Source organism: Mizuhopecten yessoensis, unplaced genomic scaffold, assembly GCF_002113885.1.
Source record: "Mizuhopecten yessoensis strain PY_sf001 unplaced genomic scaffold, ASM211388v2 scaffold3235, whole genome shotgun sequence".
NCBI lineage: Eukaryota > Metazoa > Mollusca > Bivalvia > Pectinida > Pectinidae > Mizuhopecten > Mizuhopecten yessoensis.
Window position 1 is genome coordinate 1,173,136 of NW_018404943.1, and position 15,760 is coordinate 1,188,895.

Genomic DNA, 15,760 nt, shown 5'->3' on the forward strand with positions numbered 1-15,760 from the left:
CTGTTTACTAACATGTGACTGTTATATTTATCATCACCTGTATGTCCTTGTAGTAAACAGGATACAGGTATAATCTTTCAGGTAATACCAAGTTGTCTTAGTACCAAGATTAAGTCAGATGATCAAGGACTGTTAAAAATCTAGTGCTCCAGGCACAGTACTCCAGGTATAGAAGTAGGAAGTGACCCAGGGGAAATACCTGTACCTGGAGTTGACGGGGTCATAAGGGGCCTTGATTTGTTAATTTCCTGCTCAGGTGTGATATTCACAGGTGCGATTCAGGTGTGTCTCTCGTATATGGTTTTATATATAATAACCAGGAAATCTGTCTCCATTTGTGCATGTAGGTTCTCTATACAGTTTTATTAATATTCGTCAACTAGTGTAAGAAATTATTATTTTGTCTGAATGAAAAGATGGTTTTTGAATGGAAAGTTAAACAACATATGTACTTGTTAATACATGTATAGGTGTTGAATTGGCCATTTACAAAATACTGTTTTGTTGTAAACTAATACCTGTATATAATGCACTTCAAATTTCATTATGAAAATATATGACAGAACCGGTTTTACCAAGAGCTACAGTTTTATTGAAGGAGATTGAAAGCTTTGCTACTGTTTTAAAAAATATTTTAAATGTTATCAAATTTTCTTTTATATTTCAGAGTGTGCATGAACAGGAAATCCATTTTGACCTCCGCACAGGGTATAATGTAGTCAAAGGTATGTAATTGAGGTATTTAAAAAATGTATTTTATGACTTTAAGTGGTTATTTGAGAAACAGAAACATGTAAATGGGCTTTGCTACATGCATGTGTGAGTAAATGACCTGTTTAGAAGTTTTAATGAAGAGAAGGGTTAAATTTACATCTGTAATGCTGTATGAACTTGCGATATTACAATTCCTACAGTAAACATATGTAGATTTGGGTGTAAGACCCTGTGGTTGGTCGGGGGATTACACTAAGGAACATGAAATTCCATTAATATCTCAAAGGTCAAATACCAAAGCCATTTAAAATGTCTTACATATACAAATAGTGGTGCTGTCATTCAAATTGGCATACCTTATTACTACCTACCTGTGTGTGTGTGTGTGTGTGTATTTATCTCACTAAGTTGTGAAGTAAACCCACACCTATTTATATACCAGTGTCGATCGTGTTTACCTGTTGAAGAAATACACCTTAATATATATGTACAGGTGAGAAATAAACTGGGTTTATCAGGCAGTCCTAGGAAATAGTTTCCCTATCAGATTAGAGATTTAATCACTCCGGCCCTTTGGCTCTGGGTTTGTGTGTTTTTTTATCTAAATTACATGCACCGCCTATTTAGAAAGGGGTCACACATGTATATTTCGGATTGTTGTAAAGACCGTCGTGTCATCGCGACAGCTTAATTATCTATGGTTGGACAGCTAGCCCCACGGATACTCTCAAACTTAGTCGAGATCCTCACCGACAGATAGCAAGGACTGACCAGATTGTACTATAGATTCATCGACAGGTAATATGTTCATCTTTGACAGATCATGATGATGCCCTGTGTACATTTACGAGTGTATTTCCGAGGATACTTTGCCTGCAGTGTCTTACAAATATTCTTTACACTCAACCTTGAGTGTCTTTCAAAGTAATTTACAAACAGGTATATTATATGTTGAGTTAGTAGTTGATGATGCTGTACCAGATTGGTATATGCAATACATGGAAGGATCGACCTACAGGTATATACCCTAGTTGCATATAGATAATGATATCGGGTCTCTGTTGAAAACTATACTTTCAGTTTAAAGTTTCTATCATTCTCTAAAACCCTGTAGTATATACATGTATATATGGTAGCTATCTGTTTTAAGATGGTTAATGCATGGCCATTCGTTCTTTCTACAATGTACATGTATTTTCCTAATATATACTTAAACCTTAATTGAGATGTAAAATTGTATCTGCTTGTGCAGTGTGAGTACTGCAGTATGATTTATGACTTGTGACTTATGCTATTGTGACTTGTGCAATACTATATTATTTGTACAGTATGATCAAATCCAGCTTTTTTTCATTTTTTCTCCTCATCTGACATATTGGCAGTCATATAAGGCTATAGGACAGGTCTAACAGTTGTTTTTGTGTTTCGAAAATTTATGAATGTCTGCCTAATAACTATACTAAACAACACCCATAATTTTTCTAGATTTTTCATATATTTTCCTTATGATATTTTATCAAACAGAAGCTACCTACGTAATTTGTATCTGTCATCCTCTGGTCATTACATTGTAGAATTTGCAGTAGTGGACAGAGGTCAACTGACCTGAGTCACCTTTACCCCGAGGGACAGGTGTACACAAATAGTCACCGATAAAACAGAATTATTATATCTGAGTTAATAATCTGTTTACATGTGCCCGAGGTGACCTAACTAGACATTCCTAGGCTGACAATTTGTACCATGTTTGTGATAAACAGATAAGCCTATATGGTCCCAGTACTACTACTACACTACTGCTACTGCACCTATTGGGTTGTGTAATTGTATATTTAGAACCACTTGGCCTATAAGGTATATAAGTAAGTACATTTAGGTGGTTTGTTTGGACATTGCAGAGCTGGAAATGTTGGCCAATTTATGTTATTAAGACCATGCAATCTGACATTCTGGCAACAGGTAACAATCATTTATGTACAAATGTACTTCTAATCCTTCCTAGGTCTAATAATGTACCTATGTACTATATACATATCACATAACGTGGAGGCACGGTAGTCTAATGGTGAGACGTCGGGCTCGTGACCGAAGGGTTACGGGTTCGAGTCACAGCACTGTGTTGTATCTTTGAGCAAGATACTTTACTCCACTTGTTCCAGTCTTACCAGCTTTAAATGAGTACGTTATTGGACAGTCCTAGAATTGTTGAATGCTAGTGCAGAAATGGCAGCAATGGCTGTATGCTCCCCTGGAGGGAGTAGGGAAAGATATTGGCTGGTTGAAAAGGCCCAATAACCAGGGATAATAATTTGTGAACCACTTTGAGATGACCTACGAACTTAAGGTTGTGATAAAGCGGTATATAAGAACCTCAAACTATTACTATAACTATGATAATGGTTTATAACTAATTGTCATCTGAAGCAAAGCGTAGCACACTTTGAGTTATAGTTTCTTTACATATAAATAACTGATCATTAAGAATTTCAGTATGAGATTGGTATATGTGGTATTATGATGTATATTATACCATTTATGTTCTAATCTGCATTCTTCATCTGTTCAAAAATCATTTTGTATCTATTTAGCAATGATAGCATGCATTTACATTGAACAAAATTTCAACAATTCAATGGGATGGGATAAGTGCAAAGCAGTGTTGAATATCAGTAGAAGTTTGGTATAATGATGTGTATTATACCAGTTCTCCTTCATTCTTCATCTGTACACAAATCATTTTGTATCTATTTAGTAATGATAACATATTTGTCACACAATGTACTGGATAAACATATTTATCCCATAATGTACCGTGTTTTCCAGTGCATATTACCCATGTCATATTATAACCCATGTAATATGACCTATCAGCCCTGTGATTGGTTCAATTGTGACGTCATGCCTAGGACAAGTACATGACGTCACAGACTTACGCACTGGAGTCAAAATGGCAACTTTTTACATTTCAAGGTTGCATGAAAATTGTCGTTTTACACGAATAAATGCCACAAATCTTGATAATGTGATAAAAAGGATATTACACTTGCTTTCATTTCATATGGAATATGAAATCGCCAGAGGCTCGCTAAATTGAATTATTCTAAGACTCGTTTCATAAATCTCATATGAAATGGAAACTCATGTAAAATCCTGTATATATCGAATGAACTTTCAGTGATTTTACAGAATTTGATACGTAAAATGTATATGTTTCGTATAATCCCATGTTTAATACCATGTAGAAAGCTATATGCTCTGTTATGATGTGCATATAGTGCTGCGGTATACAGAACCACCAGACAGTATTGTCCTGCATTATAAACAACACATATACGCAGGTTCTACCAAGGATATATACAAAACTGTTAAATGCAAACTCTGCATTTCCTCTTGTGGTCAATCTGTCTTCAGAGACAAGGCGAGTTTGAAATGGACAGCTATTTCACGTTTTTATCACTATTGATAAATGGTAAAGTGGCTCTGCATCTTCCCATTGCCAAGATACTGTTTTACGACTCACAGAGCCATTCTGGATAATTCATTGGACAGAATTAATATCATGGCGTAGTGCTCCTAGTAGTGTGTACATCATCTTCGAATAAAACGTAGATTAGCAGTCAATAAGGCATTTATACAGTGAAACCTGTCTAATGTGAATCCTGTGTATTCCAACATTTTTTTTTAATCAAACAGTACAATATTTCATTGCTTAGGAAATTACCAAATATGACCAGAGTATTCTGTCAGCCTTTCTAATTTGACAAATACATTTTATCTCACAGGGTGTCAGATTAGGATGGTCTAACTGTACATTCACATAATTCATTTCTGAATATGAATATTATAAGGCCAAATATAAAATATTTTTTGTTTCTGTTCACCCTATTAACCTTTATTGCTATGCCTACCCTAAACATTTTTGGTAAATTTTAAGGAAGCACTCTTAAAATCCACTTCACTTTCCTTATTAAAAAATGAAAAGAAAAAATCGTTTAACGCATGTAACACTTCACTGGAAACAAACATGTTTTGTTTGCTGGACCTAATTTCTTTGGTATGGTAATCATTCTGTCATTTGCAGTGGTAGCTGTAATTCTCATTCAATGTTTTTGTGAAAAGAGTTCCATCTTTTGTGTCTCCTCTTGTTGCCAAGGGAACCAGTCACTAGCACCCTGGGAATTATTAATGGATTCAAAATGGAGAATTTGATAAAAGAATCAAGATTTTTATCATTTCAACAGGATCCAGAAGTGATTCAAAAGCTGGAATAACATGAAGTACTCTGATTAAATGGATTTGTACTGTAGCTATAAATTCATCTGGCTATCATATTCCATATTTTATTAAAAAAGATAGTTTGGAAATATTTCAATTAATCTCAAAATTAAAGGACATTTGTGGTACTCACAGTGACAAAACCAGTGAAAAATGAACGCCAAAAGCCTGGTATATTATTATAGTACAATCCAATTATTTCCTGCAATGTATCTAATTCATGCTTTTACATTTTACCGATGCAAATTCAGCAAAATTGAATTGATAATCAAAATAACGACAGATACTTTATAACTTACATCACAGCATGAGCTGTGGAGTATTACTGCTTGATGAACACTCACATTTTGTTACCAATGGCAACTTGTCATGATATGATCAGGGTCTTTTTAGTGTTTGTTTTAGACTGACGTGACTGAATGGGATATAAATTGGAGTCAGACTTTATCTGGGTACAATATTAATGGCCTTCCTGTTCGGTACATATGGATTTATCTTAATTTAAAAAATTAAAAAATTATGTCATTTGATAAATGTTATTAAATTATCTGTTTGAGTGTTTCATCTGCCTGTATCGGTATAGTGTTTAAGGGGTATTTTCAGTTTGTAATATATAAACTTTGATAAGATCTAGATTATAAATAACTATCATAAATGCATATCACGCATGGCAAAGTTTTCATGAAATTAAAAAATTAAAAGTTTATGTTGTAATTTAATTTTAAAAGAAGCTTCCATATGTATTCATAAGCTACTACATTGAAAAATACACAATTTTTAAGTTAACATATGAACTGTTAATACCAAAATGTATATGTACTGAAAAAAACTGTAATTGAAAACATTATGACTCTTTTGGCTACAGCAACAGAGTATTTAATTCCAGATATATGTACCTGTATTGATAGTTGGGATATTGGCACCTACATTCCTGCCCTATTGTCTCCAACACATGGAATGGTGTCATTTATAACAATGTCATTGTGCTTCAAAGATCTAGCTTTTGAAGCACAAAGTATGCATTAAAACCACCGAGCTGTAATGCTATCTTTGAAAACATTGTTTGTTATCTTTGCTACAACAAACACAGGGCCATTGGATCTAGTTCTTTGTTGTGGTCTGCCGCAGTGTATTTTTGTCTCGACTCTGTAATGCCATTGTAATTGGGGTATGTTGAATTTAGGGATTAGGGACTTGCAGGGGTGATGACCCGTCAATATGGGAATGTGTATTAACGCTACCTGTCTACCTGACCGTGACCTGGCTCTGTTACAAGTATTTGTGCACCTTCTTTCTTTCCAGGTTAAACAAAATAGATTTCTTGTCTTCCAAGTTGTAAGAAACTATTAGCTGTATTGTTTTTCAATGCTTCTGTGTGTCTGCACTTTCTTTCTCTTATTGTTTTCTTGTCAATAATCTTTTCTGAACAGGAATGAAATTTTACCTAGCGTGACATGTCAGTGTGAAAAAAAACCAATGAAAGATTGGCAGGATCTCCCATGAGGGTATGGATGTATAATCTTCCTTGCCTTTGATTGGCTGGTATTATTATAAGATATTTTTTTTTATGCCAACAAATAATTTTGAATAGGTGTATCAACCAGTGACATGATCAAGGTGGAGGGGGATGAGGGCGGGGATGAGGGCGNGGGGGGGGGGCATTAAAACTTTGCAAAGTTATGTTAACTACACAAGTATGAAATCAGGAAATGTATACTTGTATAGGAACTGTGTAAGTGGACTAAAAGAAATCAAGTCCAAGTGCAAAGTACAGCGTATCCTTGTGATAGTCTCTTAAAGACTATAACACCAGTCTCTCTTACTCCCTATGTGTGGCATGCTCCCCTCCCTGACCCTGCAGATCCCCACTATGCATGTGTGTGACTGAATCAGGGGCCCTAATTAGGCATGCAGCAACAATCAATCATGTCCTTCACAGGTGTTGTCTCACCTGGCCGGAAACCCTGGGAACCTCCTCCCCGCCAGGTATCCACACAGTGAGCTAGTAGAGCCCTGTTGTCCTACATTTGCCATACATAGACTTGGTACACAATGTGATGTAGTTTTTTGTGGCTGTCATCAATGACAGTTGGATTTTTCACCTGGACAAATGAGTTGGATTGGACAGGTGAGTGTAAGGGATCGTACTATGGATGTAATTGTAAACAGTTCTGTGTACCAGACACTTGAAGGACTCTTTCAGGTAAAGTTCAAGTGGATTTTCTTGTTATTGGTGAGTGTTTTATGATGGTGACCTGATATGTACCCTGTATTATCAGTGTGTCCCTGTATTTTCCTGTTTACCTGAGAAAGTACCCACCCAGTCTACAGATATCTACAGGTGTAACTGTTTAACAGTACCTGTCCAATCTATAGGTATAAATGTGAAACAATACCTGTCTAATATACAGGTATAAATGTGAAACAATACCTGTCTAATCTACAGGTATAAATGTGAAACAATACCTGTCTAATCTACAGGTGTAAATGTGAAACAATGCCTGTCTAATTATATAATCTACAGGTATAATTGTGCAACAAAACCTGTCTAATTTACAGGTGTACATTTGAGACAGTATCTTTGTTTACCTGAGACATGACCTGTCTAATCTACAGGTGTACATTTGAGACAGTGTCTTTGTTTACCTGAGACAGGACCTGTCAAATCTACAGGTATAAGTGTGAGACAGTGTCTTGTTTATCGGAGACAGGACCTGTCTCCTACATGTGGGACTGTGAGACAGTGTCTTTGTTTACCTGAGACAGTACCTATTTAATCTACATGTGTAAATGTGAGACAGTGTCTTTGTTTAGCCGAGAAAGGACCTGTCAAATCTACAGGTATAAATGTGAGACAGTGTCTTGTTCACCAGAGAAAGTACCTGTCTAATGCATGAGTGGGTGTGGGATGTTTATTTCCTGTTAAACTGTGTGTACCTATCCAGATTATGAGACTGTGTATTAGGACCACTGTTGGACCATTGTACTGCTATCTATACTGAGAGACTGTATATTAGGACCACTGTTGGACCACTTCACTGCTATCTATATTTAGAGACTGTGTAATAGGACCACTGTTGGACCACTTTACTGCTATCTATATTTAGAGACTGTGTAATAGGACAACTGTTGGACCACTTCACTGCTATCTATATTTAGAGACTGTGTATTAGGACCACTGTTGGACCACTGTACTGCTATCTATACTTAGAGACCGTGTTTTAGGACCACTGTTGGACTACTTCACTGCTATCTATACTTAGAGACTGTGTATTAGGACCCCTGTTGGACCACTTCACTGCTATCTGTACTTAGAGACTGTGTATTAGGACCACTGTTGGACCACTGTACTGCTATCTATATTTAGAGACTGTATATAAGGACCACTCTTGGACCACTTCACTGCTATCTTTACTTAGAGACTGTGTATAAAGACCACTGTTGGACCACTTCACTGCTATATATACTTAGAGACTGTGTATAAAGACCACTGTTGGACCACTTCACTGCTATCTATACTTAGAGACTGTGTATAAGGACCACTGTTGGACCATTACACTGCTATCTATACTGAGAGACTGTGTATTAGGACCACTGTTGGACCACTTCACTGCTATCTATACTTAGATAGCAGTGTAATGGTAGAACAGTGGTCCTAATACGCAGTCTCTAAGTATAGAGAGCAGTACAGTGGTCCAACAGGGGTCTTCATACACAGTCTCTAAGCATAGATAGCAGCGAAGTGGTCCAACAGGGGTCCTCATACGCAGTCTCTAAGTATAGAGAGCAGTGAAGTGGTCCAACAGTGGGCTTTATACACAGTCTCTAAGCATAGATAGCAGTGTAATGGACCAACAGTGGTCCTAATACGCAGTCTCTAAGTATAAAGACCACTGTTGGATCACTTCACTGCTATCTTTACTTAGAGCCTGGGTATAAAGACCACTGTTGGACCGCTTCACTGCTATCTTTACTTAGAGCCTGGGTATAAAGACCACTGCTGGACCACTTCACTGCTATTTATATTTAGATACTGTGTATAAGGACCACTGTTGGACCTATTCACTGCTATATATCCTTAGATACTGTGTATAAAGACCTCTGTTGGACCACTTCGCTGCTATCTATGCTTAGAGACTGTGTATTAGGACCACTGTTGGACCACTTCACTGCTATATATACTTAGATACTGTGTATAAGGACCACTGTTGGACCATTACACTGCTATCTATACTGAGAGACTATGTATTAGGACTCCTGTTGGACCACTGTACTGCTATCTATACTGAGAGACTGTGTATTAGGACCACTGTTGGACCATTACACTGCTATCTATACTTAGAGACTGTGTATTAGGACCCCTGTTGGACCACTTCACTGCTATCTATACATAGAGACTGTGTATTAGGACCATTGTTGGACCATTACACTGCTATCTATACTGAGGGACTGTGTATTAGGACCCCTGTTGGACCACTTCACTGCTATCTATACTTAGAGACTGTGTATTAGGCCCACTGTTGGACCACTGTACTGCTATCTATACTTAGAGACTGTGTTATAGGACCACTGTTGGACTACTTCACTGCTATCTATACTTAGAGACTGTGTATTAGGACCACTGTTGGACCACTGCACTGCTATCTATACATATTGCGTATGATACAGATTTCCAGCTGCATACCAGGGTATGTATAGATAAGTCAGAACAGAGATAAAGTGAAAACCACTTGATAAAAGGCAGATACATTCATTTCATTGCACACTGTGCAGAAAGTATTGAAGTATAGGATGATATCACATTGTCGAGATCTAGTTTTATGTGTATTATGCAGGAGACACAATGGCATGATAACGTCTGTCTTTGATGTATTGACCAGTGAGTAGCCATAATAAACTATAAAAAATCGCCCGGTGATCAGTATATCTGTGCATGCATTTCTTATTGACTTGTATACACACGGGACCAGTTGATCACAAAACTGTACGGCCCGCTGCAGAAGACCAATATTCATGTTTCTACGATTGTGCTGACTGCATAACAGCCCACATTGGTTCGTTCTCCTGGGATACACTCTCAAGGTCACTGTCCATTCAAGGTTAAATATGATGTCCTTGGTGGAGCCAGCTAAAGCATTATAATAATAATAATAATGATAAAGGCTTTATTTATTCTTGATAACATATTGAGCATGGTGCTCATCTTACATATGGTCAAGATACAATGTATGATAAAATGTACCATATTTACAGCTGCAATATATATAGACCTACCATACTATTTGTGGTTAAGTGGTACAGTTTGTACTTGATACTTAGAGAGCGGTGCCGAGGTTCAATCTGTGGTCATCCTTAAACAATGTGGAGAAAATGGAATTAATTTAAATAAAATTTGCATTAATGTAAATGCCCTTCATTTTTATCATTTTCCAGAGTTAAAAATTGGCCTGGGATGAAATATGATATTAACATAATAAATGATACATGTGTACAAAGTTGACACGGTCTTTATGCCATTGTGCATGTATTATAGCTTCAGACTTGGCTCCCAGTGTATATGTACATGTCAGATTTGTATACGCCTAACAGTAGCCACCAAGGGGATAATTGTAAAAGGTGATCATTGGTATCTCGTTTCATTAATGGTTGAAACATACTGGTATATTTTGTATTAAGAGGATTTTATGTTACAGTATTATCTAACTTAACTTTTTTTTAAATCACTCGTGATGTACCGAAAAACTATTTGGTATTTTACAGGTAAAGTACATGTTTCTTACTAATTAATGGAATGTGTAAAAGTATTTCGAATATTTCTCTAACCTTTACAAAGATTGCAGTACAGGAGTTTTGAAACTATACTTTTGTGATGTCTAAGGAAATAGTGGTTTGTGATGTCGGAGGATTCTGTGTTACAGTACTAATGTCTGAGGATTCTGTTGTTTCTGTGTTACAGTACTAATGTCTGAGGATTCTTTTGTTTCTGTGTTACAGTACTAATGTCTGTTGATTCTGTGTTACAGTACTAATGTCTGAGGATTCTGTTGTTTCTGTGTTACAGTACTAATGTCTGCGGATTCTGTTGTTTCTGTGTTACAGTACTAATGTCTGGGGATTCTGTAGTTTCTGTGTTACAGTACTAATGTCTGAGGATTCTGTAGTTTCTGTGTTACAGTACTAATGTCTGAGGAATCTGTTGTTTCTGTGTTACAGTACTTATGTCTGAGGATTCTGTTGTTTCTGTGTTACAGTACTAATGTCTGGGGATTCTGTTGATTCTGTGTTACAGTACTGATGTCTGAGGATTCTGTAGTTTCTGTGTTACAGTACTAATGTCTGAGGAATCTGTTGTTTCTGTGTTACAGTACTTATGTCTGGGGATTCTGTTGTTTCTGTGTTACAGTACTAATGTCTGAGGATTCTGTTGTTTCTGTGTTACAGTACTTATGTCTGGGGATTCTGTTGTTTCTGTGTTACAGTACCAATGTCTGAGGATTCTGTTGTTTCTGTGTTACAGTACTAATGTCTGATGAATATGTGTTACTGTACTTGGGTTTCCTATAGTTACTTATGTCTGATGAAATGTGTTACTGTACTTGGTTGACTCAAGGTCATTATGATTTGAGTATCCAGTGTTAGATTAACTTTGAGTATTGATTCTTTTATAGGTCTAAGTGGTTTATAGACAGACAGAATCTTACATCCCTATAGTGTTAGTGTCATTACACATTTATCACATTTCATGAATGGCTTCTATGTAACACATTAAACGGTTGTTATACCATTATACCCGTACATAGTGCGGTAGGCACTTTATCAACTGTCTAGAGTGGTGTAAACCATTTGTGGCCTATAAACATGTTTGTCATTTTCTCTGTGAATATATCAAACCATCTGTCGCATGCCGTAATCAGTAAGCTCCGAGATTTCTGATCTAAATCCTTTTTTTAATGTTTCCAGATGTGACAGAATGCTGCCCAGGTGAGATTTGTCCGGCCCAACATGACAGAAGGTTGACCGATGACCACGGGATACAAATGTAGCCACCCGATGAAGTCAGGAGACTTACCTAATTTTTACACATGTGACTTAGACAAGCCGAAGTGACATAAACTTCAGGACCAGAATGTCTTCCAAAACCAAAACGAAGGGCTCCAAACTGGGGCTTTTCAAGTTCCGCAAGAGTACAACAGATGTAAGTACTGTTCTTTGTACATGTCCTACACAGGTAGGTATTTGTCTAGCTGTCCTGACAGTGATTTTGACAGAGCTCATTTATATCCTTCCTCTTATGAATTCTTAAATCTCTAGATCTGTACACACTGAGGTTTATAGTTTTACACTTCATGCATACAGTAGGTGTTAAGTGCAATGTAAAACAGAAAACAGAATAGAAAGAAAATTATTTTTTCATTTCATTTAAAACCATGTTTATATTTGTATCATTTACTGAATTGAACAGTGCCATTTTTGAACTACTACCAGTATACCTCATGAATTATATTATTTCATTTTTTTTTTATACTAATCTGTATACCAGATTCTTGTTTTGTTTGTATATTGATTTCTTATAATTAGTTCGAAATTGGTACGACCTTTGATTTTTAAGCTAAATCATGTTTTGTATCAGGGTATTTAGTTCCTTTGAAATATTTTTATTTGATAGTCACATTCCTTGTTTTAACTGAGTTTAACCTTGTTTATTCCGCATGCAGGAATATCCTCTTCTATATTTAGATGTTTAGCCATACTTGATGATGAGTCTTTGTTTTATCGTCATGGTCCTTGTTTGATAAAAAAAGATGCTGGCTTTGTTAGAAATGGTAATATTCCTGGTTTAACAAAAACTCTCGGACTTGTGTCCATACAATGGCTTTCTGGACACTAACTTTGTCCAGTCTGTCCCAGTTTTATTAATCCATTATCTCTGGTCAGCTGTAAAATTCTGTCCAAGGTCAGTGTACTGACATCCATTACGGTCCCTAATGAAGATGGTCAGGTCTAGTCGTGCCATGCCTCCATCAGCCCTCGTTAACGGCCAGAGTCGGCACAAAGTACCTTAGCAGCATCCCTAATGTAAACAACAAAGATTTATTATGTATATATACAGACGCGCTCAAAACATTTACTTTGCATCAAGGTTAGTTCCGGAGCAGTCTGGACATACAATCACAGTGACCTTGACCTATAAAACAAACATCAACATTGATCTAACTGTCGATGGAAGCACCAATCTGATTGGTTGTGAAAGATACGCAAATTGTAAAAACACAAGCTTGGTGATTGGATCAGTTGAGGAAATACAAACAAATTACCTTGATTGGTCAGACAAATAACGACATTGATTTGATTGGTTGGGGAAATACAAACAAATTGATTTGATTTTTGGTTAGAAAATTTGAGAAATAGATTAATTGATCTTGTTGATGGTGAAAGAAAAGAAATGTCTTTGTCAAAGATGTAGTCTTTATACATGAGTGTCATCCTCATCAGATAAAAAATGGGACTGTAACAACCAAATTAACCCATTAACCCCTAAAGTCACATTTAAACCTTACCAAATCATATTATTTGGTTATCTGTATGTTTACTGACCTATAAATACAATGTGACTAGATATGTTAACAACTTCTAGCTCAGGTCATTTGGTACAAACATCTCAGACGATGTTTAAGGTCTCTAAGTTCAAATACAGAATCTTCTCTTCACATTGATTTCTTGATGTCAGACAGTGTCCAATGGTTTGTGGGCTAGTTGTAACACGATGTCCAATGGTTTCTGGGCTAGTTGTAACACATTCTGGGCTAGTTGTAACACAATGGCCAATGGTTACTGGTGTAGTTGTAACATGGTGTCCAATGGTTACTGGTCTAGTTGTAACACGATGTCCAATAGTTGCTGTTTTAGTTGTAACACGATGTCCAATAGTTGCTGGTCTAGTTGTAACACGATATCCAATGGTTTCTGTGCTAGTTGTAACACGATGTCCAATGGTTGCTGGTCTAGTTGTAACACAATGTCCAATGGTTGATTTTTTAGTTGTAACACGATGTCCAATGGTTGCTGGTCTAGTTGTAACACGATGTCCAATTGTTGCTGGTCTAGTTGTAACACGATGTCCAATGGTTGATTGTTTAGTTGTAACACGATGTCCAATTGTTGCTGGTCTAGTTGTTACGAGATGTCCAATGGTTGCTGGTCTAGTTGTAACACGATGTCCAATGGTTGATTGTTTAGTTGTAACACGATGTCCAATGGTTACTGGTCTAGTTGTAACATGGTGTCCAATGGTTGATTGTTTAGTTGTAACATGATGTCCAATTGTTGCTGGTCTAGTTGTAATGAGATGTCCAATGGTTGCTGGTCTAGTTGTAACATGATGTCCAATGGTTGATTGTTTAGTTGTAACACGATGTCCAATGGTTGCTGGTCTAGTTGTAACACAATGTCCAATTGTTACTGGTCTAGTTGTAACACGATGTCCAATGGTGATTGTTTAGTTGTAACACAATGTCCAATGGTTGCTGGTCTAGTTGTAACACAATGCCCAATTGTTACTGGTCTAGTTGTAACACAGTGTCCAATGGTTGATTGTTTAGTTGTAACATGGTGTACAATGGTTGATTGTTTAGTTGTAACATGGTGTCCAATGGTTGCTGGTCTAGGTGTAACACAATGTCCAATTGTTACTGGTCTAGTTGTAACATGGTGTCCAATGGTTACTGGTCTAGTCGAACACGATGTCCAATGGTTTCTGGGCTAGTTGTAACATAATGTCCAATGGTTACTGGTCTAGTTGTAACATGGTGTCCAATGGTTACTGGTCTAGTCGAACACGATGTCCAATAGTTGCTTGTCTAGTTGTTACATAGTGTCCAATAGTTTCTGGGCTAGTTGTAACATGGTGTCCAATGGTTGATTGTTAAGTTGTAACATGGTGTCCAATGGTTGATTGTTAAGTTGTAACATGATGTCCAATGGTTGATTGTTAAGTTGTAACATGTGTCCAATGGTTACTGGTCTAGTTGTAACATGGTATTTTATGGTTACTGGTCTAGTTGTAACATGGTGTCCAATGGTTACTGGTCTAGTTGTAACATGGTGTCCTTGGGTTGATTGTTAAGTTGTAACATGTGTCCAATGGTTACTGGTCTAGTTGTAACATGATGTTTTATGGTTTCTGGTATAGTTGTAACATGGTGTCCAATGGTTACTGGTCTAGTTGTAACATGATGTCCAATGGTTACTGGTCTAGTTGTAACATGGTGTCCATGGGTTGATTGTTAAGTTGTAACATGGTGTCCAATGGTTGATTGTTAAGTTGTAACATGGTGTTTTATGGTTACTGGTCTAGTTTTAACATGGTGTCCAATGGTTACTGGTCTAGTTGTAACATGGTGTCCAATGGTTACTGTTCTAGTTGTAACATGGTGTCCATGGGTTGATTGTTAAGTTGTAAGATGTGTCCAATGGTTACTGGGCTAGTTGTAACATGGTGTCCAATGGGTTGATTGTTAAGTTGTAACATGGTGTTTTATGGTTTCTGGTCTAGTTGTAACATGGTGTCCATTGGTTACTGGTCTAGTTGTAACATGATGTCCAATGGTAACTTGTCTAGTTGTAACATGGTGTCCAATGGTTGATTGTTAAGTTGTAACATGGTGTTTTATGGTTACTGGTCTAGTTGTAACATGGTGTCCATGGGTTGATTGTTAAGTTGTAACATGGTGTCCAATGGTTACTGGGCTAGTTGTAACATGGTGTCCAATGG

General features: G+C 36.8%; 1 protein-coding gene across 11 annotated transcripts in view; it reads left to right on the forward strand.

The window, feature by feature from the left end:
* Positions 1 to 15,760, forward strand: part of LOC110447248 (ankycorbin-like) — a 76,372-nt gene that overhangs the window by 22,196 nt on the left and 38,416 nt on the right. For 5 of the 11 annotated variants that reach the window (XM_021492806.1, XM_021492817.1, XM_021492807.1 and 2 more), the window contains 2 exons: positions 668 to 725; positions 11,950 to 12,184. In XM_021492806.1, the coding sequence (XP_021348481.1) occupies positions 12,116 to 12,184 (69 nt within the window). In that variant the 5' untranslated portion in view covers positions 668 to 725; positions 11,950 to 12,115. Of the gene's footprint in view, positions 1 to 114; positions 283 to 321; positions 344 to 667; positions 726 to 1,285; positions 1,513 to 7,098; positions 7,118 to 11,949; positions 12,185 to 15,760 lie in introns of those variants that run through there. The other 6 variants (XM_021492809.1, XM_021492811.1, XM_021492812.1 and 3 more) reach the window with 6 other exon arrangements.